Source organism: Schistocerca nitens, chromosome 3, assembly GCF_023898315.1.
Source record: "Schistocerca nitens isolate TAMUIC-IGC-003100 chromosome 3, iqSchNite1.1, whole genome shotgun sequence".
In the NCBI taxonomy this organism is placed as follows: domain Eukaryota; kingdom Metazoa; phylum Arthropoda; class Insecta; order Orthoptera; family Acrididae; genus Schistocerca; species Schistocerca nitens.
In genome coordinates this window covers 57,285,728-57,311,374 of record NC_064616.1, presented here as the reverse complement: position 1 = coordinate 57,311,374, position 25,647 = coordinate 57,285,728, and the positions used below count along the sequence as shown (strand labels likewise).

The window sequence follows — 25,647 nt, the reverse complement described above, 5'->3', positions numbered from 1 at the left end:
GGTTGGGTGAACAGTTTGGGACAATCTGTACATAAACCCTACTCCACAAAAAACAACTTCACTCACAAATCTTCATTTCTCTTATATTGCTAACCTCATTTCTACATGTGGCTGTATAACAAATGTATGTGGAACAGACAAAATAGAAACATTCTTATTGGATATAGGTTCTGCCTTCTTTGCAAAACACCATTTTTTTCTTGTTACCCCAACATGTTTTGGTACCTCTGTGCCATAATCAGTGGATTTTGTTCATTGAAAAACTGTAAAAAGTGAACATATTTTAGATTGTAACTGGTCTAACAGAATAAGGCCTAAAGACAGGTGTAACCTATATCCAATAAGTTTAATTGCAAACTCAGAAAAAAACACAAGAACTGCAAGTCCAAAAGAAGAATGGAAACATTCCTATATAAAGACAAAATTAAAGCAGTACACCCCTATCTCTACTTGAATATACTCAACAAAATTCACAAGGTTTAAGCATTAGTACGAGTGAACTTATCCACTTAAAGTATAAAATACTAATCTCAGCTAGAAATGACTTTGGTCCTGCTTTGACAATTATTTCCATATTTCTGTTGAGTTGACGTGTAAGTAAAACAGGTCACATACTTTACACATTTCCAGTCTCTCTTTATCCACAGACTAATGCTCTGGAAAAGTTCTGTGAGAATTGAATGTTTTCATCCAACAGAAATCAACTATAAGTCTTACATGTGGAGTTAATAATTATATTAGTTGTAGGAGCATCTTCAAAGCAATTGATGGGATGTTAAACCATAGACTCCCTTCCTTCCTTCAAACCACTTGAATATTTATGTTCAACTGATAGTGCATATACTCAGTAACCATTTTCAAGCAAGCAAGAGATACTTTCTCAAAACATTTATGAGTTCCAAAGCCACAGCCCATTTTTCAGGGACATTCTATGATTCTCTAATATCTTAGGGGGACAAGAAACTAACTAGGAACTTTCTACACCACAAACGACTGTAATAGTAAAAATGTCCTGTTGAAATTACTGTTCTGTGAAATCAACATAGAATCACTGTGTGTTATTTTCTTTTTTTTTTCTTCCAATTCATTTTGTTCCTACCTATGGTGTGTTTCCATTGACATGGATTGTGAACATTATAGTAGTGTATTTTCTCAGTGATCACAATTTCTATAAATGCACACATTTTGTATCTGTTTCTTCTTTATTTTACATTGGTAAAGCTTGATGTGGCAGCTTCTTAAAGTGGAGGGCTATAACCTTGAAATTGTCCCATATGATGAGTGGTATAATATCATAAAATGTGGCGTCCAAACTGGAGATGATCATTCTGAAACACTGAAAGCCCTCCTCTATTTACTGGATTCATATGTCATGTGAGTATAAAAAGAAATATGTCTTGAATCAAGCATGTCCTATTGTTGGAAATAATTAGTCATTACATACAATTTTCATTTTATACATACATAATGAAAATTTTCAGGGATGCTAGCTACTTTTCTGATCAAAGCACATTCAGGCAAGAAAATCTCATAGAAGCCTTAAAAGAAATGCGGCTTCAGTATCCTCCAGTTAATACAGACCTCATGAAACTCTACCTGCAGAATCTGTCAAAAGTTGGATTGATTCCCCGCCCAAAAAGGGCACGCAGAGAAAGTAGGTGGTATTTGTTTGTTTTAGTGCTAAAAATTCTTTTTTAAATTGTATTCATTGATTATTTTGTTTTGAGATGTCATTTTGGTGGTGTTTCACCTCAAGTTAACAACTGTTTTTTATATTGTTCATTAATATTTGTTTGTAGTGTAATTTCAGGTATTCGGCCAAGTTGTTGGTCTCATCAACAGTTCAGGTGAAAATCTGAATGTACATGATTAATCAGTCATGTGGGAATCACCTGAGGCATTACTATGCTTACTTATTTACTTTTTGCTGTTTTTCTCCTCTTCCCTTATTACTTTCAGGGAATGGTGAATTTTAATGGTACATGTAGTCTGCATTATTCAGTTTTTCCAAGCTGGCCCAGTGTTAGCCAACAATATACAAACTACACATATGCGCATATTTGGCACTCAAAATTTGCAGCCAGTGACCCTGAAATAGTAAATTTCACTATGTAACGGCTTCATCCTGTGTATTTGATGTAGATTAGAGTCTCAGATTTCACAAGATAAGAGTGTAGTTCAGCATCATGTGTTGAAGGATAATGGAAACAAACATTGTGGATTTGTCTTTCCCCCTGTTTTGAAATGATCTGCTTATTGGGTTCCTGCTTAAAACATACCCATGAAAAAGAAAGAAAGCAAGGGAAAAACATAATAATTTTTTAAATACTATAGTAATATGTTAGTTGAATACAGCATTCTGTTTCATAGTTAATGCCACTAACCTAAAATGTTGTTATCCAAAGTCTAATATTTAACTAAAAACTGAAGGTGAAGATACAACTGAAAACTGATTAATTAATTCCTAAAACCACAGCACATATAAAATATAGAGATAATAATAGTTTAAAATGTCCAACAAATATGATGAATATCAGCTATTTATTATATTTCAACAAAAAGGTAACATTAATGAAAGAAAATGTCGATGAAAAAGTTTTTATCTGTCGGACATCATGAGGCCAACTGGAATCAACAAAAAGGTAACATTAATGAAAGAAACTGTCGATGAAAAAGTTTTTATCTGTCGGACATCATGAGGCCAACTGGAATCAGTTCAGAGTTTTATAGATGAACTTGTAAAAAAGAACTTCTTGATTGTTGCTTCTTTTTAAAATGTATCTGGAAGCTGCATAGACTTCAGATTTGTTGCAGTTGCATAGATACATTTTGAACTTCCTCCTTCTTTGCCAAAAGATTCATGTTTTCACCATTTGAATTTTTTTCTAGCTGCTCATCATTATCTTTAGGTGAAATTTCCTTTTCTTCATCCTGTTGTGTGAAAAACTAGCTTAGGTTTTCTGTATCAAGTTCTTGGTCACGCATCACAAGACATTCTTCTTCTTATACACTGAATAGCCAAAGAAACTGGTACACCTGCCTAAAATCATGTAGGGCCCCCACAATCATGCAGAAGTGCCGAACACAACATGGCATGGACTCGACTAATGTCTAAAGTAGGGCTGGAGGGAATCAACACCATGAATCCTGCGGGGCTGACTATAAATCCGTAAGAGTACGAGGGGTGTAAATCTCTTCTGAACAGCATGTTGCAAGGCATCCCAGATATGCTCAATAATGTTTATGTCTGGAGAGTCTGGTGGCCAACAGAAGTGTTTAAACACAGAAGAGTGTTCCTGAAGCCACTCTGTAGCAATTCTGGATGTGTGGGGTGTTGCACTGTGCTGCTGGAATTGCGCAAGTCTGTTGGAATGCACAATGGACATGAATGGCTGCAGATGATCAGACAGGATGCTTACGTACATGTCACTGTCATATCTAGACATATCAGGTGTCTCATATCACTCCAACTACACATGCCCCACACCATTGCAGAGCCTCCACTAACTTGAACAGTCCCCTGCTGGCATGCAGCATCCATGGATTCATGAGGTGGTCTCCATACCCATACACATACAATTTGAAACAAGACTTGTCTGACCAGGCAACATGTTTCCAGTTGTCAACAGTCCAATATTGGTGTTGATGGGCCCAGGCGAGGCATAAAGCTTTGCATTATGCAGTCATCAAAGGTACATGAGTGGGCCTTTGGCTCCGAAAGCCCATATTGATGTTTCGTTGAATGGTTCACATGTTTACACTTTTTGATGGCCCAGCATTGAAATCTGCAGCAATTTGTGGAAGGGTTGCACTTCTGTCACATTGAACAGTTCTCTTCAGCCATCATTGGTCCCATTCTTGCAGAATCTTTTTCTGGTCGCAGTGATGTCAGAGATTTGATGTTTTACTGGATTTCTGACATTCATAGTACACTCGTGAAATGGTCGTACAGGAAAATCCCCACTTCATCGTTACATCAGAGATGCTGTGTCCCATCACTCATGTGCTGACTATAACACCACATTCAAACTCACTTAAATCTTGATAACCTGCCATTGTAGCAGCAGTAACTGATCTAACAACTGCACCAGACACTTGTTGTCTTATGTAAGCATTGCCAACCACAGTGTCTTATTCTGCCTCTTTACGTATCTCTGTATTTGAATACGCATGCCTATACCAGTTTCTTTGGCACTTCAGTGTACTTTCAATTTAGGGTATGAACAAATGCACAATATCCTTTATTGGCTTGCACCCTTTATATTAAGTTTCCTCTTTACCAAAGGGAGGATACTGTTTCTGGTGAACTGATTAGATTGATAAATCTGCTTCAGTTGTAAATGATGTCTTTTTATTGCACAACTAGTTTTGAAGACTATTGTTCCATCATAGTGTGACACACATCATATGGTTTGTTAAGTCGTTGTGTGGGATGTGTGAGCCAGTTAACTGCAGAAGATGTAACTCTCACGCATGCAGCATTAGGAAGCAGTGGAGCAGTAAGAGGAGTGCCTACCTCCTGGTACACAGAAGAATTAACAAATCTTACAATGTGTGGGACCTAATGATGGAGCAATAGTCGCCAAAAGTAGTTGTGCAATAAAAAATATGTCATTTACAACTGAAGAGGATTTCTCAACTTATTCAATATAATCCTCAGTTGCAGTTGTTTAATGGCTTTTAGACAGTTCATTGTTACTTCTTGTCAAGCTTTCACACTTAGCTCTCTTTTATGGCAGTAATGAATCCTTTCTTCCTAAATTTTCTTAGAGTTGTGTTGGTAGTTCCACATGTTTCAAAGCACCTAATAAAAAGTGCCTGTGCATAGAGCTTCTTTTTATCTGCAATTATCAGATGATCCATGGGTTGAATCACAAATTTGGTCTTTGGAAGGGTGACTAGTGAGGAGGGGGGGGGGGGGGGGAGGGGGGATGGGAGAGAGAAAATCACCTTAGTATAATCTAATTGCCCATGTCTTGTTGTAAGTCCATTGGACAGCTAAAAATATAATATAAGGTTCAATAAATTAAAGCAGATTATTTTGCTCAATGTAGTTTTTGACACATAGTGTAAATGATCTATTAGTCCAGTTTCTAATTTCCTGTCCTTGTGAGCCAGATTTCGGGTGGTAGATTAACTTTAGTTTTACCTTGTTGTCACCTGTTGCATTTGTTGCTAGAAAAATTAGTATGTCAAGTCTAATCAGTAACAGTGTTGTTGGTCACAGACCAGATGCCCAGATTTGGGAAATTGATCATGTCCTTTTCAAAGAAATCAACTGAGCATTTGCCTTGGGCAATTTAGGGAAAACACAGAAAATCAGGATCTAGATGGCTGGATAGGAATTTGAACCATGGTGCTCCTGAATAAGATTTATGTGTTGAACCACTCTGCTGCTGAAATATACCTCTTCAGTCTATGTCTACATCTACACCTATTTGTGCATCTACATCCACACTCTGCAAACCACTGTGAAAAGCGTGACAGAGGGTACTTCCCAGTGTACCACATTTCACAATTTCACCCCATTCCATTCACATAAGTAGTGCCACAAGAATGACTGTGATATGTAGGGGCTGAAGTACACTTCTAGATGCTCCATTTAGTTCTGGTTCTTCAAAAATAGGGTTTCACAGGGTATTTGGTGTCTTGTCTTCAAGAGTCTGGCATTTCAAGTCTTTCAGCACTTTTTCTATGAGTGAAACAAACTTGTGGTCATCTGTGCTGCCCTTCATTGTATACCTTCATTGTATTTGCCTTTTATATATATGTTCTGATTCAGATTGTTCACATGTAGAACTCTTAACTGCAGCACCTTAAAGAAGTGATTATATAAAACTGGATTGGTGCTAAATGTTTGTACTTGCAGTAATTCTTGTACTGAAGTCTTTAAGTCTTGAACTATTTCCAACTTTCTACAAATGAATAGAAAGCACTTCTTCTGAGAACATATACAATTACTTAATGTAGAGAAACATTTCATATATGTACATTTTGAGTTTGTTCATTCAACACTGATGTTATATGAATGAGAAAATGACCTGACATTTCTGGGACTTCCTTTGTTCACTGTGACATCATCACCACTGTCATGGCAAGTTCCTTATTTGGTGGCACGCCTTGCTATTCCGAGTGAGGACATCAAATCATGGTAAAAATACAGGTACCACAACTCTTGAGAACACTGCAAACAGCGTTCCACCTTGACGACATGTGGCATCCACATTATATCACATTACATGCAAAAACAAATTACAAAAATAAAATCTCCTAAGTGTTGTCTATTCTTAACTATTTAACTAATACAGGGTTTCAACTATTGTAACCATCATTCATCGTCTACATAGTGTAATGTAATTAACTGTCAGAGATAAAGTTTATCTCATGCAAAAAGTACGATGACCACAGTAAAGAGTTAAGGTAATTTCATTATGTTGCCAGAAAATGTGTTCAATTTATTTAATTATGAATATTTTCTTTTATGATAAATAATGGATTCATTTGAGATGTTAAATGCTGTATATCTATATGTATTTATTTATATGTATCCTTGGACTTTATTAACGTCAGTAGACCAAAGAATCTAGAATGCAGGAATGTCTGCAGCTTCCGGGCACATGTTGGCTTGCCCACCACTTCTTTGTCGGTATTGGAGGGAGATGGACGTGTTTATGTGACAAGTGGGGTATAATGCATTTAGATTATCAATGTTCATAGTGAAAATGGTGTAGTTGCTAACAAAAAGTATGAATAAATATAATGTTTAGCTGAAAGTATTTCAGATTCGGTAGTGTTTATTTCAAACAGGAAGAAAACCCAGGCCATGCTTGTTGGAATGATTATTTTGCAGATAAAACTTCGAGAACCCCTAGACAAATGAGATCTGCAGTGTGTAATATTTCAGCAGCTACTAAAAAAAATAAGTCTTGCTGAAATTGTGCTGGAACTACTCGTATTATTCTCATTCAAAAACACGTGGTGAGAGTGTGGTCCTACCACAATATACCGCGTAAGATTCCACAATTGTTCAGTTATGAAGAAACGAGATAGGTAACAACCAGTACAGCAGGCGTAGAGTTACACACCACTCTATCTGAGTGTATATTACACCACAACCAGGGGCACTTTAAGGTCCAATTGACACAAGTAATGTCTTAGTGTGCCAAGATGAGAGGGACACCAGAAGTGCCTAAGTGGAAAATTCTATCACTTAATTCAGTATCAAATATTGCTCTCGTTAGTACAGTTGTATTTGAAATGTAAACTTTTAATCAAATCCCCTTCTAATTGGACACAAATTTCACACTTCAGATTGTGTTGATGAGTGTGACGTCAATGGGAAGGAACTAAATGATGAAGTTTACTGCCCATTCTTCCTGCTGAAAGTTATTTCACATAGCTCATTACCTTATATTGCAAAAAGCTATCTTTTTGACATTTTGTCCAATAGTTTTGGAAGTATATGCAACTTCCTCACTTTACCTACATCTGTAGCTAATGATGAAAGGAGTTTTTCAAAAACAAGTTTGTAAAGATACACCTTTGGTCAACACTCTCCCAAAGACTTTATGATATGTCAACTTTAGCTATGGAATGCAATAACTTGATGTCAAAAATTGTGATTCTATTTTGTCTATTTTGAAAGATTTTACTGGTTGAAGGCTACAAAAATTTCAGTGCAATGATTTTATGCAATGGAAAAAAATGTCGGTACATATACTGAACAACTGTAACAATTATATATTACTTTATTAATAGAGCATTTGTTTTTTGTATCAAACACAAACCTGTGCCTTCCTTTTCAGTAATGTACATAAAAATTTTGACCATGTTTATCAATTTTGAACTGATGAGGCTTTTTTTTTTAATGTAACATACATTTGCACAATTGAACAGTGTCTGATACATGAAAATATAATATTAGATGATTATTTTTTTTGTATTTCTGTCTCATTTTTTTTCATTGAAAAGTGAAACAAGTTTTAAACTATATATTTAAAAAGTTCTATTAGTAATCAAAAAATAGCAGAAAATTTTATATTTACATTGTTGCCACTTAGTTTAATATATAGCACATTGTTATTGAAACTATAACAATACAATAAGTTTAGTTTCTTCTGCTTTCACTACAAATTTTTTAAGATCTTAGAATTAGCCTAAATGGAAATGAATTGTTTCTTGTTTTCATATTTAGCAATGGAATGAGATTTAGAAATTTATTTCTGTTGCTGAAGAATATGTGTGTAGTAGTTAGTTCCTTACTTTCATGTCTCATGGATCATTTTGCATGATAAACATCATGATATGGAACGAGTCATTTTACATTCATATTGCAAATTAATTTGTACATCTATTTGTACTTTAAGCATCACCATATAATTATTCACCCCTTCCCCTCCCCCAGCCCCCTGAAATGAAAACAAAATTTACAGATTGAGTTAGCAATTCCTACCCACCACCTTTTACACATTCCAAACATAGAAATTCTTCTGCGGAATAGAAGGAATTGTTAAGGAGAAATTTTTTCAATTTATTTTCAAATTTTACCTTGCTGTCTGTTAGACATTTTATATCACTGGGTAAGTGGTCAAAGTTTTTGTTGCAGTGTTGTGCACCCCTTTCTGTGCTAAAGACAACCTTAATGTTGAGTAATGAATGTCATTTTCTCTTCTAGTATTGTAATTTATTTATTTATTTATTTCTTACACCATGGATCCAAATGTGAGAATTTCATATGGATTTAGTGTGTGTCCATTTTTACATTGTCAATGACAATGTTCACAATGTTCAATATGTTCACAAGTAAAGTTTAGAAAGTTATGTAACTGCTACAATGATCTGTAACACAATATGATGAAATGAGAAACCTTAGGCCTACAGATTACAAAGTATAAAACATAATAAATTAAATATGTAAACGTCATATAACCGAGAGAATTAAATATAAGCAGTTAACACTAATAGACTTACATATGTGACAAGAATGTACAGCTTAATGTTCAATTTATATGATAATACATGTTATTTTATTTTAAGGCAGTTTCTCACTGTGTTTCATAAACTTTTGCAAACTGTAAAATGATGTGGCTAATCGAAATTGCCTTAGAAGCTCTTTAAATGTAGATTTGTTGGCTATTTCACATTTGAAACTTCCTGGCAGATTAAAACTGTGTGCCCGACCGAGACTCGAACTCGGGACCTTTGCCTTTCGCGGGCAAGTGCTCTACCAACTGAGCTACCGAAGCACGACTCACGCCCGGTACTCACAGCTTTACTTCTGCCAGTATCTCGTCTCCTACCTTCCAAACTTTACAGAAGCTCTCCTGCAAACCTTGCAGAACTAGCACTCCCGAAAGAAAGAATATTGCGGAGACATGGCTTAGCCACAGCCTGGGAGAGGTTTCCAGAATGAGATTTTCACTCTGCAGCGGAGTGTGCGCTGATATGAAACTTCGTGGCAGATTAAAACTGTGTGCCCGACCGAGACTCGAACTTGGGAGTGCTAGTTCTGCAAGGTTCGCAGGAGAGCTTCTGTAAAGTTTGGAAGGTAGGAGACGAGATACTGGCAGAAGTAAAGCTGTGAGTACCAGACGTGAGTTGTGCTTCGGTAGCTCAGTTGGTAGAGCACTTGCCCGCGAAAGGCAAAGGTCCGAGTTCGAGTCTCGGTCGGGCACACAGTTTTAATCTGCCAGGAAGTTTCATATCAGCACACGCTCCGCTGCAGAGTGAAAATCTCATTCTGGATATTTCACATTTGATTTCTGGAGGAAGAGCATTAAATATCTTTATACCAGAGTGCTGTACACCCTTCTGCACAACCTTCAAAATTTTACCTTAAGTGTGGAAATCATGTTTCCTCCTTGTGTTGCACTGATGGTATTCACTGTTACATCTGTATAAATCAGTGTTTTTACTTATGAAACACATAAGTGAATATATGTATTGAGAAGTAGTTGTAAGAATACCCAGATTCTGGAATAGGCTTCTGCAACTGCATCTAGGGTCTACACCACATATCACTCTTACAACATTCTTATGAGAAATGAATATTTTCTTTGCAAGAGGTTGATTTCCCAAAAAATAATTCCATATGCCATCAAAGAATGGAAGTAACCATAGTATGCTGCTTTTTTAATGCTTAAGTTTGCACTGTCAGAGATGATTCGCATTGCAAAAATTGAAGAGCTGAGTCTCTTGTAAAGATCTAAAATGTGATCAGACCAATTTACTCTACAGTCAATCTTCACACCTAGCAACTTTGTTACTTCCACTCTTTCAATGACCTGTGTGGTATATTTAACAGTCATTTCTTCTTCAGTTTTGGCAGTTGGGGTGAACTGAATATAATTAGTATTACTAAGGTTTAGTGGAAGACCATTTGCATTAAACCATTTCATTAATTCTATAAGAATAATATTAACAGACTCTTGAACATTTTCCCATTTATGACCATTAACCACTATGTTTGTGTCATCTGCAAAGATGGTAAAATTACACTGTATCATGGTCGAATAAGGTACATCATTTGTAAATAACAGGAACAGTAAAGGACCAAGAATAGAGCTCTGTGGCACTCCACAATTTATGTCTCTCCATTCTGATAAAATCATTCCACCACACAAATTGTCTGATGTATCTAAGACTTCTTTCTGTTTCCTATCTGTCAGGTATGACTGGAACCAGTTATATGCTACACCACTTATTCCTTGATGGTCTGCCTTCAGTAATAGTATTTGGTGGTTCACAGTGTCAAAGGCTTTAGATAAATCACAAAATAACTCTGTTGTCACTATTTTCTCATTTAGAGATTCCAAAACCTTATCTATAAAGGCATATCTCTCTTGTTCAGTTGCAGACCTTTCTGGAAATCAAACTGATGTTTGCTAAGAATATTGAATTTATGTAGGTGTTCTAAAATTCTAGAATACATAAGTTTTTCTAGTACCTTTGGAAACACAGTCAGGAGAGATATTGGTCTGAAATTTGTAACATCAGGTTTCTCCCCTTTCTTAAAGAGAGGCTTCATGATAGCATACTTTAGTCTATCAGGAACAATGGAACAATTTCTTGTTGCAAAGGGGCATTGAAAATATGACACAGTATTACAGAAGTACAGCACTGTTTTAACAATTTGCTAGAAATATTGTTTACTCCACAGGAGTTCTCGGTTTTCATGGTTTTCAATTTCTCATACTGTAATATGTCTAATATGCATATGATTTTGTTAGGGACAACATTTAGCAAAAAGGCCAAGGCATCATTCACAGAATCCTTGCAGCCTATTTGCTCAGACACTGACAGGAAGTGTTTATTAAAGATTTCAGCTATGATCTCAGGATTTTGCACAAGATTCCCTCGTGTTTAATTTTGAAGTTTTCTATGGGTCTTTTTTTATTGTTTCCTGTCTCCTTGCTAACTGTTTGCAGACAGTCTTCATTTTATTATTGGAGTTATCAATTTCTTTTATATAATACAGTGCTTTTGATGTCTGAATATCTTTCTTTAGGATTTTGCAATACATTTTATAATGGCTGATTAATTCTCTGTCCCTGGATCCTCTGGCTGCAATATTAAGTTCCCTCTTACATTTACATGACTCTCTAATACCCTTTGGGCAATGGCCTTGCCGCAGTGGATATACCGGTTCCCATGAGATCACCGAAGTTAAGCGCTGTCGGGCGTGGCCGGCACTTGGATGGGTGACCATCTAGCCGCCATGCGCTGTTGCCATTTTTCGGGGTGCACTCAGCCTCGTGATGCCAATTGAGGAGCTACTCGACCAAATAGTAGTGGCTCTGGTCAAAGAAAACCATCATAACGACCGGGAGAGCAGTGTGCTAACCACACGCCCCTCCTATCCGCATCCTCAGTTGAAGATGACACGGCGGTCGGATGGTCTCGATGGGCCACATGTGGCCTGAAGACGGAGTGCTAATACCCTTTGTGATCCAGGGCTTCTTTAAGGATGAGGAAATATTGTTCCTAACAAACTTTTTAGGAAAAGCTTCTTCAAAGTGGGATAGGAAAACATTTATGAATATGCTGCAGCTTATGGTTAAAAATTTCCAGGGACTCTTTGTTCATAAGTCTGATTGCCTTCCAGGATGGGATTGTTTTCTTGAGAGGTCTGTAGTCATGTAGAGTGAGGAGCTGTCCATCATGTACTGATATACCATTTAAGATGGGGGTGACAGTGAAGTTCTGGTATAAACTTACATCTATAAATATATTTTTCATCAGAGATTGACAGTCAGGTGTTATCCTAGTAGGAAAGTCAACCACCAATGTAGGATTGTAGAAACTCTGCAAGTTCTGGAGCTCTCCTTTGTTGTTGTATTTGGTTGCAAAGTTGACATTAAAGTCCCAGAGTAAGATAATGACATTTATTTTTTAAAATAAGGTTGATAGTAACAATTCAAACTGCACCATAAAGACTGTGAAATTGGTACCTGGTGCCCTGTAGACTGTAACCAGTATTACTTTTGAACTGTTTAATGTCACTTCTACTGCACATACTTCAAACTGTTGGTCAATGCAATATTTCCTTACATCTACAGATCTAAAAGTTAAGTTATTTTTAATGAAAATAGCTACTCCACCTATTCCCATGCTATGTCTACAGTAGTAGGTGGCAAGGCTACAACTGTCTATATGTAATGTTTCAATTCCTTCTACAATATGGTGTTCTGAGAAACATAAGATCTGAGCTTTGTTCATAAATTTTTTGTCATTTATGTTAACTTCTAATTGATCTAGTTTGCTTCTTATTCCCCTTATGTTTTGATGAAAAATGGAGAAGTTGTTTGGGTTATTACCTATTTTTGTGTTTTCTTCTTTCTCATGCCTGTGGTTAAAAAAATCCTTCAGATGAGGAGGAGACACAACTTTACGTTTACCTGCTGTTCTCTGTGAGGATGTTGATTTTTCTTCAGTGTATGCTGCTTTCTTTACTGAAGATGATGAATCTGTTGACTTGCTTGTTGATTTACCTTGAGCTGATGCTGTTTTTTCCCTTGAAGATGATGAAGCTATTGACTTGCTTGTAGGTGGGAATAAGATTGCTGTTACTGTAGGTTCTTGGGGTCTTACTGTTGTTGCAGCTGGCCTTTCTGCTAACAATGATATTTTTGATGAATTGCATGAAGGTGGGTGCACAAGTAGTGTTGCTGTAGATTCAAAGGGTGGAACTGCTGCCTTTTCTTCTTCAATTCTGATTTCTTCTGAAGTACATGTAACCATTGAGTTAACTCTGTTTGATGATGAAACTGTATCATCTGAGCATCTAACTACTAAAAATTCTGATGCATTCATTTCCTTCATTTTTGTTACTAAGCTTACTGGCAGAGGGATTACAGCATGACCTTCCACTGCATTGCAGTTAATAGCATTTAACACTTGTCTGCACATAGCTTCCTTTCCCTTTGTGTTCCTGTGCATACCATGCTTTGTAAAGTGACCTCTCTCCATGCTGTTTGCATGAATAAAGGTAGACTGTGGGAAACTGCAGCAGAGTTTTCTTATTCTCCTGTTGACTTTGTTAATTTCTAAGTTAACACATGAGCTATGTGGAACACTAAGCACGAAAACTTTTATATGTGAGAGTTTTTCCAAAGTTTCTTTGAGTGTTATTGTTGCATGATGGCTTTCATTATGATAAACATCATTTGCACCACCTATTATGACACAGACAGAGGAATTTTTTGTTAACTGCTCACAGTTTTTCACAATCTCACCAAGAGGAGCACTTGATTTCACAACACTTGTAATTTTGTAGCAAGATTGCATAGCTATCGTTATACTGGCTACTCCTTTGGGGTGGCTATCTCCTAATATACATATTTCACTTTAATCTGGCACTAAATTGACCTTAAAATTCTTCACTGTAGGTTTATTTGTTAAGCTCATGTATTTGAGGTTGATGTTTTCATCATTGAAGAATTAAACATCACACTTGCAATATTTAATTGTTATTATGTACCTAATTGTTCCTTTTGAAATGTAGTGGATTATTTACAACAAACTTCATGAGGGAGTAAATATACTGTAAAGCAGTAGCCAGAATGCCCAACTCCATAAACAGATGTCTGCAAGGTGATCGCGGGTGAGCACCACATGTTATTCTTACAGCACGTTTTTGGGCAATGAAGACCTTCTTTCTTGAAGATGAGTTACCCCAGAACATTATTTCATATGACATTACTGAATGAAAATAATCAAAATATGTCAGCTTACTGATTTCTCTCTCCCCAGATTTTGCTATGATTCTAAGTGTAAATGTGGCTGAACTAAGTTGTTTTAGGAGTTCCAAAATGTGTTTTTTCCAATTTAAATTATCATCAATATGGACACCTAAGAATGTTGAAGTTTCCACCCGATATATTCTTTCATCACCATGTGTTACACTTATCAGTGGTGCAGAACCCCTAGAGGTGCAGAACTGAATATGATGTGTCTTTGTGAAATTCAGGGCGAGGCCATTTGCAGAAATCCAGCCAATGATACTTTTGAGAACTTTGTTCACCATTTCTTCCATTTCTGTATGTATACTGGGAGTGATTACAATACTGGTGTCATCTGCAAAAAGAACTAATTCTGCTTGTTGTACATTAGATGGTCGATCATTTACATATATGAGAAACAGTAGTGGACCAAGACTGAGCCTTGAAGAACCCCATAGGTGATTTCTCCCCAGTCAGAATTATGTCCCTGGATTCTATTGGGTGAATTACTACTAAGTACAATTTCCTGCATTGTTTTGGTTAGATATGACATGATCCATTGGTTGGCTATACCATCAATCCCATAAAACTTCAATTTATCTAGGAGTATGCTATGATTCACACAATCAAATGCCTTGGATACGTCACAGAAAATACCTGCCAGTGCTGTTTTGATATTTAATGCTTGTAATATATGGTGTGTGAACATGTATATGGCATTCTCAGTAGAGCAACCCTTCTGAAACCCATACTGTGATTTGCTGAGGATATTATTGTTGCCAAGGTGAGATACTGTTCTAGAGTACATCACCTTCTCAAAAATTTTGGAAAATGATGTCAACAGTGAAATAGGTCAGTCAGTAGTTACTGAAAAGAGAAAACAAGCTGTTTCCATGATCACTAGATTTAGATTTATTTTTAAATGTCTTATAAAAGGCCCAAGTGAGGACAACTAATGCCTGATGGAGGGGGAGCAGCTGCCAAATAAAATATCACTTGTGTGGAAAAATGTTCTCAAACCAGCCATGACCGTAACATACAATATCCCCTGTTGGGCTGTTTAGTATATGTCCCACATAGTTGAGCAGTATTCTAAGCTGAAATGCATGAGTGGTTTTTAAGTAGTCTCGTTTGTACGCTAACTTTTTTTCCAGTATCCCAGCAATAACATTAAGTCTACCACCTGCTTGGTGATTGTTCCATTTTATATACCCACAAATTGTTACTCCCATGTATTTGTATGAATTTACTGATTCCAATTGTGACTCACTGATATTGCAGTGGTAGGATACTACTTTTCTGCATTTTGGGAAGTGCACAACTACACATTTCTGCACTTGTAAAGCAAGCTGACAATCTTTGCACCACTTTGAAATCTTATCAAGATTATATACACTCCTGGAAATTGAAATAAGAACACCGTGAATTCATTGTCCCAGGAAGAGGAAACTTTATTGACACATTCCTGGGGTCAGATACATCACATGATCACACTGACAGAACCACAGGCACATAGACACAGGCAACAGAGCATGCACAATGTCGGCACTAGCACAGTGTATATCCACCTTTCGCAGCAATGCAGGCTGCTATTCTCCCATGGAGACGATCGTAGAGATGCTGGATGTAGTCCTGTGGAACGGCTTGCCATGCCATTTCCACCTGGCGCCTCAGTTGGACCAGCGTTCGTGCTGGACGTGCAGACCGCGTGAGATGACGCTTCATCCAGTCCCAAACATGCTCAATGGGGGACAGATCCGGAGATCTTGCTGGCCAGGGTAGTTGACTTACACCTTCTAGAGCACGTTGGGTGGCACGGGATACATGCGGACGTGCATTGTCCTGTTGGAACAGCAAGTTCCCTTGCCGGTCTAGGAATGGTAGAACGATGGGTTCGATGACGGTTTGGATGTACCGTGCACTATTCAGTGTCCCCTCGACGATCACCAGTGGTGTACGGCCAGTGTAGGAGATCGCTCCCCACACCATGATGCCGGGTGTTGGCCCTGTGTGCCTCGGTCGTATGCAGTCCTGATTGTGGCGCTCACCTGCACGGCGCCAAACACGCATACGACCATCATTGGCACCAAGGCAGAAGCGACTCTCATCGCTGAAGACGACACGTCTCCATTCGTCCCTCCATTCACGCCTGTCGCGACACCACTGGAGGCGGGCTGCACGATGTTGGGGCGTGAGCGGAAGATGGCCTAACGGTGTGCGGGACCGTAGCCCAGCTTCATGGAGACGGTTGCGAATGGTCCTCGCCGATACCCCAGGAGCAACAGTGTCCCTAATTTGCTGGGAAGTGGCGGTGCGGTCCCCTACGGCACTGCGTAGGATCCTACGGTCTTGGCGTGCATCCGTGCGTCACTGCGGTCCGGTCCCAGGTCGACGGGCACATGCACCTTCCGCCGACCACTGGCAACAACATCGATGTACTGTGGAGACCTCACGCCCCACGTGTTGAGCAATTCGGCGGTACGTCCACCCGGCCTCCCGCATGCCCACTATACGCCCTCGCTCAAAGTCCGTCAACTGCACATACGGTTCACATCCACGCTGTCGCGGCATGCTACCAGTGTTAAAGACTGCGATGGAGCTCCGTATGCCACAGCAAACTGGCTGACACTGACGGCGGCGGTGCACAAATGCTGCGCAGCTAGCGCCATTCGACGGCCAACACCGCGGTTCCTGGTGTGTCCGCTGTGCCGTGCGTGTGATCATTGCTTGTACAGCCCTCTCGCAGTGTCCGGAGCAAGTATGGTGGGTCTGACACACCGGTGTCAATGTGTTCTTTTTTCCATTTCCAGGAGTGTATTGTGCAACTTATACAGATATTACTTCATTATAGGTAACTGAATCACCTGCAAAAGTCTGAAGTTACAATTATTATACACTTTTCAGGGGCATACTTGATGTTACTTCTAGTTCTGCTTTGCCTATAATGACATAAAATATATTTCCATCTAGTTCTGTCAATGACTTTTAATTCCAAATAACACATTATCTCTGCCCTACTTTACTCACATTTCTTTTTTTATTTGGGAACTTTGAGACTTAGGAGGTTTCATTTTAATCTCCATGTGCTGCATATAAACAGACTAGGTAAGAAAAAGGTTTCCTTTAGGTTTGCGCAGATAATAGAAAATACGACAAAGCTCAAACAAGACAGAAAGGTCACAACACCTCATCTCTGTGAAAAGAATCAACAACACCAACCAACAAATCTGAACAACACACAGTACATGAAAAGTACTGCAAAATATACAGAAAAAGCTAACACATCTTAACAGTGTTTCTCCAGACCTCCCACAAAAAATATTAATAATCTGAATATCTGAATAGAAGCCAGGAACTTCATCGAGGACACAAAAATTCTGTGTAAAAAAGAGCAACAAGAAAACAATGGTGGATTTTCTAATATGAAGTATCTTCACTGTAACTTGATCCCAGAGGATCAGACTATGAATTATGAACATTTCGAACATTCTACACTACCTAGAAAACTTCCTTCAAACTTGCGAGACATAAACAATATAAATATTAAAAAAAAAATCTCTCAAAACATTTATGATAGGAAAGTTTTGTAGCTCACTTAAACCACACAATACATTCTTAAAAAGAGAGAGAAAGAAACTCTCAGACCATATAGAACTATGTACACATGTAACATAGACAGTGTAAGCAACATTGTAATTAAAGTGGTATGGACCTAGACTATTGATGCATGCAATCATAATTTCCTAAATGCTACTTATTAGGTATATGTATTGTATTGTTTTGTATTGAAATAGGGACCTAGAAACAAAGGCGAGCCTTCATCCCTGCTGCAGCCCTCAGTGGTTCACAACCCCACAACAGGCTACAGCAGTCCACTCATCCCACTGCTGCCCCACACCGAACCCAGGCTTATTGTGCGGTTCGGCCCGAGTGGACCCCCCCCCCCCCCCCCCCTCAGGAACTTCTCACACTCACACCAGATGAGTGTAACCCCAAATGTTTGCGTGGTAGGCCAATTATGGTATACGCGTACATGGAGACGGTGTTTGCTCACCAGTCGCCGACATAGTGGAACTGAGGTGGAATAAGGGGAATCAGCCCGCATTCACCCAGGCAGATAGAAACCCGCCTTAACAGCCATCCACAGACTGATCAGCACACCGGACCTCGGCACTAATTCACCGGGCGAATTCATGCTGGGGACTGGCACATCTTCCCGCCCGGAAAGCAGTGCATTAGACTGCATGGCTAACTGGGCAAGCTAGGTATATGTATACTTTTTAGAACTGATGATACAAGTTTGAATGGATCCATACTATGTATGTTGTCTACAGATCCAACTTCAATAAACAAAGAGTAATTAAAAATCTAGTCAATGTTTTTACCATTGTGTAATTTGATGTGGGCTATAAGACAAATATATTGATTTTGATGTGTTGTACTGTACATGCAGGCAAACAAGAATTCACAAATGAAATTGCCAGTAACAAAAACAAAATAAAGAGACATTTTTATCCACCCAATGACATCCAGTGTGATGGAATGATATAATTCATACTTGCAAGAGCTTTCACTGAATGAAATTTACACAGTTTCAAAGCTCTTACAATTGCAATAGAGACCATTTAATCAAGAACAGAGGGCATTACTACACCTGATATGCAATACCGACCTAAAAGGAATGGGCACCAAAGGAGCACTATATATTACTTTTCATCTTAGAATTAAAATGACCCAAGAAAAATGTGCGCTAATTTGATTTACCAATTTATCGTAATATACTCAGAAAATGTAAAATAACATGAACTGGTGACTGTTGTGACTGTGAACATAACTCAAATGTTCAACTCAGGAAGATAGTCTAGTGTAGTATATCAGAGAAATTGGGATGAAAATTGAGGTATAACTACACCTATAGCTATATTGGTTTTATAGGCAAATAAATCGATATGCAGAAATTCTCTGTAAAGACTAACTGTTAGCATAAGTTTTTATTTTTAATCAGTACATTTTTTTACAGGTACTTTGCCTCTTTCTGGACATGTTGCACTTGTGACTGGTGCTTCCTCCGGAATTGGTGCAGCAATCGCTGAGAGCTTAGCTTTGGCAGGAGCCAAAGTGGCAATGGCTGCTCGAAGAGTGGAAAGGCTTAAACAACTTCAGCTAGAAATAGAAGAACAGGGTGCAATGGCTATTGCTGTGCAAATGGATGTCTGCAATGAGGATGAGGTATGCTTACAGAGAACTGCACACAGTTCATAGGACTGAAAAATTTCAGAAATTCATACATATAAGTCTCACATCGAGGGAGAAAAAACTTACCAAGTGCCATATCATTCTTCACATTTCTACATTTACATCTACATGTACACTACTGGCCATTAAAATTGCTAAACCAAGAAGGAATGCAGATGATAAACGGGTATTCATTGGACAAATATGTTATACTAGAACTGACATGTGATTACATTTTCATGCAATTTGGTTGCATAGATCCTGAGAAATCAGTACCCAGAACAACCACCTCTGGCCATAATAACGGCCTTGATATGCCTGGGCATTGAGTCAAACACAGCTTGGATGGAGTGTACAGGTACAGCTGCCCATGCAGCTTCAACACAATACCACAGTTCATCAAGAGTAGTGACTGGCATATTGTGATGAGCCAGTTGCTCGGCCACCATTGACCAGACATTTTCAATTGGTGAGAGATCTGTAGAATGTGCTGGCCAGGACAGCAGTTGAACATTTTCTGTAACCAGAAAGGCCCATACAGGACCTGCAACATGCTGTCATGCATTATCCTGCTGAAATTTAGGGTTTCGCAAGGATCGAATAAAGGGTAGAGCCGTGGGTATGAAATATAATGTCCACTGTTCAAAGTGCCGTCAATGCGAACAAGAGGTGACCGTGACGTGTAACCAATGGCACTCCATACCATCACGCCAGGTGATACACCAGTATGGCGATGACGAATACACGCTTCCAATGTGCGTTCACCGCGATGACACCAAACACGGATGCGACCATCATGATGCTGTAAACAGAACCTGGATTCATCCGAAAAAATTACGTTTTGCCATTCGTGCACCCAGGTTCGTTGTTGAGTACACCATCGCAGGTGCTCCTGTCTGTGATGCAGCATCAAGGGTAACCGCAGCCATGGTCTCTGAGCTGATAGTCCATACTGCTGCAAACATTGTCGAACTGTTTGTGCAAATGGTTGTTGTCTTGCAAACGTCCCCATCTGTTGACTCGGGTATCGAGACGTGGCTGCACGATCTGTTACACCCATGCGGATAAGATGCCTGTCATCTCGACTGCTAGTAATACGAGGCCGTTGGGATCCAGCATGGCGTTCTGTATTACCCTCCTGAATCCACTGATTCCATATTCTGCTAACAACCACTGGATCTCGACCAACACGAGCAGCTATGTCATGTTACGATAAACTGCAATCATGATAGGCTACAATCCGACTTTTATCAAAGTCGGAAACGTGATGGTACGCACTTCTCCTCCTTACACGAGGCATCACAACAACATTTCACCAGGCAACCCCAATCAACTGCTGTTTGTATATGAGAAATCGGTTGGAAACTTTCTTAATGTCAGCACATTGTAAGCGTCGCCACCGGCGCCAATCTTGTGTGAATGCTCTGAAAAGCTAATCATTTGCATATCACAGCATCTTCTTCCTGTCGGTTAAATTTCACGTCTGTGGAATGTCATCTTCATGGTGTAGCAATTTTAATGGCCAGTAGTGCATACTATGCAAATCTCACTTAAGTGCCTGGCAGAGGTTGCATTGAATCAACTTCACAATAATTCTCTATTATTCGACTCTAGAACAGAGCACAGAGAAAATTAACACCTATTTCGTTTTTTGCAAGCTCAAATTTCCCTTATCTTACTATGCTGATCATTTCTCCACAGGTCAGAGTTAACAAAATATTTTTTCATTCAGAGGAGAGAGTAGGTAATTGAAATTTTGTATGATCTTGCTGCAATAAGAAATGCCTTTGTTTTAATGGTGTCCACATCAAATCCTTATCATATCCATGACATCAAAGCAGCAGTGGCAAATATAGCATTCGAGTAATAGGACCAAGAGTCTGGTGTTCAGCAATGTACAACAACTCTGTCTCTTCTGACTGTGTAATACTGAATTTGAACTACTTTCAGGAGCACGGTACCTATGTTTAACTGTTTAAAGAAGTGATGTGGCAAATCCTGTGGTTGTAATGTATTTTATTGGTCCTGTTGTCTACAAAAGCAGCTTATGTATAAGACTTTGGACAAGTTAGTTTATAAATATACAATTGAAAGTCATTACTGCCCCACATTCACATTCCTACTTCATAAGCACCGCACAGCACAGTAGAGCATACCAACCTATCATTTCACACAGAACATGCTCAACAGTACAATGACCCATTCAGTGAATGACAGCTCCTCAGTGCTGCCAGATCAACAAACACATTGGCAGGCCTATATGGAACTCGTAGAATGCAGCTCCCACAAATTCTGGCCCACCACTAAGCACTTGATATGCTTAGATTCTGCAGTTTTAGATGCCACCTGGTGCATCTATTAATTTATCCTAGAATGAGTGAATCCAACCTGAATTGAGTATGAACCCCCTTGACAGTGATCCATACACTTGTAAAATGTACTGCTTTCACCAACATGAGCAAGGAACTGCAGCTGGACATTACCCTATATTTCATACTCTCAGACGATGAAATAACCATAAAATGGATTTTGCGTTTCATGAGAACAGGCAGCCATTATAATAAACTATATCTCTCTTTGTTGGTGTAGAGGTTGGGCATGGAGGGTCAGTCCCTCCCCACAGGTTTAACTCTCAGCAGCCAACTACTGGGCTCTCTTCCTGCAAATACATTCTGTAGATAACTTTCATTGATTTCTGATTTTGGCGAGGACAGTGTGAATGCCTCCCTCTAGAGCCTGAGCAAGAGTGCCACCAGTTATGCCCCTCCTTCTGCCCAGACACACCAGATCACAAAGATGTCATTAATAAATCTGTACCGTGTCCGGGGACACACCTTCTAGGTCTTGATGAATATCTCTTCCAACAGCCCATGAGTAAATTAGCTTATTAGGGGCCATATTGGCTCCCATAATGGTCCCCCTGATGTATTTATAGGTCTGTTCCTCAAAAGTACAGATTAAGTTGTCTAGGGGACAATAAATGAGGTTTTAGGGAAACTTTCGGGTGGACAATGGGAGAGAGAGTGTTATATGACTGAGAAGCCACATGTTGTCAAGGACAACATACTGAGTTTTCTTACTTAAGAAGTCTTCAAGCCACTCACATACCTCGGAACCTATTTGGTATGCTTGTACCTTCATTATCAGTCAGTATTGTCACATTGTGTCAGATGATTTACAGAAATCTAGGAATATGGAATCTGCCTGTTGCCAATCATCCATGATTCACAGAATCTCATGTGAGAAAAGGGCAAGCTGAGTTTCACACAAGCAATTCTTTCTAAAATCGTGCTGATCTTTGGACACAGGCTTTTCCCCATCAAGGAAATTTATTATATTTGAACTCAGAATATTTTCAAGGACTCTTGCAAACTGACATTAAAGATATTAGTCTGCAATTTTGTGGGTCCATTTTTTTTACCCTTCTTATATATAGGAGGTGCTTGCACTTTTTTCTAATCACTTGAGACTTTGCATTGGATGAGAGATTCGCAATAAATGCAAGCAAGGGGCCAATGCTGTAGAGTACTCTCTGTAAAACTGAACTGTGGTTCCATCATGACCTGGTAACTTATTTGCTGTCAACTCTTTCAGTTATCTCTCTACATCAGTGGTGCTTATTACTATATCCTCCACATGGGAGTTTGTGTGATGGTCAAGCAACAGTATGTTTGTATGATTCTCCTGCATGAAAGATTTTTTAATGTGAAATCTGAAAATTCAGCTTTACTTTGGCTATCTTCTGCTGCCACACCAGACTGGTCAATGAGTGAGTGACTGGGCGGAAGCCTTAGACTCACTTAGCAATTTTACGTAGCACCAGAATTTTCTTCAGTTTTCAAGGTCTATTGCTAAGGTATGACAGTGATAGTTGTTCTTATTCTATCGAAGAATACTAATTTATTGCTCGAACTGTACAAAAAGATGGAAGAAAAAGTACAATACAATTAGTAATACACAAGTGGCCAGTGGAACCTTGCTCTCCGGCCTGTGGATTCATTAGGTCCAACAGGGGGCACAGCCGGGAGCTGCACACACAACTGCTGTCGTATTAGCAGGCCTAGCGGCCTCTAGTGGTCAAATCAAGCATAAACTTCTCGTGAGAACTATGAAGCAGTCTACACACAAAATTAGTAATTACAGCACTCCTCTTTCATTGTGAAGAAGTGAGCACTGTGCCCATGTCCATTTCTCCTATGGCCGACATAGGTTGCCAAGTCATGTGACGCGCTGCCACCCATTTGTAGGGTCAGAAGGGGCATTAGTGTGGACAGATGCAGTGCCCACCCCACAGTGAGAGGCGATATGGCAAAACAGGTGACGTTGGTGTAGCATCCATTTTCATATCCATGTCCAATCCCAGGGAAGGAGATTGTGGCAAAGGTGGCGGAACAGGTGGTGCCAGTTGTGATGGTGACAGCAGAGCTGGCGGTGTTACTTATGACAGCACAGCAGCCGGGGTCATGCCGTGGCCCCTGACTGCTGAAGAGGGCACCCACAGCAGAGGAGACAGTTGTGAAAATGTTGGCAGTGACAATGTAGAAGGTGAGGGCCCCGGCTGCAATGTAGGAGATGGTCGGGCAGATGGAGGACACGGGGATGGCGGAGGCGCACCCACACGAGTTCATAGCTGGTTGACATGTTGCAATGCCCACCCCTTAGCTGTGCAAATGATGCACAGGTGTCAGCGATTACCAGTAGCACCCATTTCAGCCAGCAGCCAAATCCTTGAGCCCAAACAGCTGTGCCAGGCCGGAAGCGTTGTGGCGCTGCTGCAGGTGGGCAGCCTAGTGTTGGCTGAAGCAGGCTGACGACCGTGTGGCACCTCTGCCAGACTCTTATTGCCAACAGGGGTGAACCTATAAGAACTGGGAAACTGGACAAAAGTTAATTTTGGTGACAGATCTAAAACATACTTTTCCTCTGAGTCTTAAATGTTTGTACTAGTCATTCTGCTTCCGTTTTTGATCTTTTGATTAAAGGTGAAAAGGAGGAGCTGTGACATGATAAACACCATGTCTTTTACAAAAATCTTCAAATTCCTGAGATATGAACTGGGGGCCATTGTCTGTAACTAACGTATATGGAAGACCTTCCGTTGCAAAAATTTTTGACAAACTGGAAATTGTTGCTGCCACAAAAGTAGACAGACAATGCATCACATACGGAAACTTGGAATAAGCATAAATTACAATTAGACAGTAGAAATTCAAAAAAGTCCTGAAAAATCTACATGAATTCAGTCCCAAGGCTGCTGTGGATCCAGTCACAGTGACAAAGCAGCACAGGGAGTCACACAATTGGTGGCACTCTGCAGGCAGGCTGCATCAACTTGTGCTATTTCCTCCATCAATGGGTGCCCAAAAAACATTTCTGCATGCTAATGCTTTTGTATGTGACACACCCTAGTGGTTCACATTTAATAAATAAACACACAACCTCACACCGAAGGGCAAACAGGAGTACAACCCGAGGAGTGGTGTCCTCTGTAGCAGCACTCTATCCCAGACAGAAAGACAAAGTCACAATACAAAATAATTTCTCAGAGGATCAGAAGCACAGCCTGATGGCTTGTCCAGTCAGCCGTGTTGCACAAAAGAAACAGCTTTGCTTAAAATAGGATCCACAGCTACTGTGGTTGCAATTTTAGTGCTAGTAATAGGACAACCATCACCATCTAAATGAAAACAAAGTAATTCCTCCTTATCAAACTCTGGATTCGAACCAGTCAGCAAACACAATAAGGTGACAGCATTTGCATGTTGCACTGTAGGTTGAAAATGTATCTCATAATTGTATCCCGACAGGAAAAGAGCCCACTGCTACAAGCACTGTGTGGCTCTGTCCAGCAAGGACGCTGAAGGGTTAAAAAGAGACACCAGTGGTTTGTGGTCTGTGATTAGGTGAAACTTAGGCCCATATAGAAAAACATGAATTTCTTTTTAGAACATACACGATCGCCAAAGCCTCTTTCTCTATCTGAGAATAATGCTGTTGCGCTGAATTAAAGAAGTTAGAGGCCTATGCAACAGGGTGTTCAGAACTGTCTGCAAACTTATGAGTAAGGATGGTGCCAAGACCAAACTGAGATGCACATCTGTTGCCGTGTTGGCCCAGCTGAAAAGTGACCAAACAAGGGGCTGACTGCAGCTTATATTTCAACAAAAACTTAAATGGCCCAGTCACAAGTTGG

General features: G+C 39.5%; 1 protein-coding gene and 1 pseudogene across 3 annotated transcripts in view; both read left to right on the top strand.

Moving 5' to 3' along the window:
• The window catches only part of LOC126248021 (uncharacterized), a 405,163-nt gene that overhangs the window by 365,810 nt on the left and 13,706 nt on the right, over positions 1-25,647 (top strand). For all 3 annotated transcript variants that reach the window (XM_049948611.1, XM_049948610.1, XM_049948612.1), the window contains 3 exons: positions 1,222-1,374; positions 1,482-1,654; positions 19,240-19,448. In XM_049948611.1, coding sequence (XP_049804568.1) covers positions 1,222-1,374; positions 1,482-1,654; positions 19,240-19,448 — 535 coding nt within the window. The remainder of the gene's footprint in view (positions 1-1,221; positions 1,375-1,481; positions 1,655-19,239; positions 19,449-25,647) is intronic.
• Positions 11,614-11,730, top strand: LOC126249868 (5S ribosomal RNA; annotated as a pseudogene).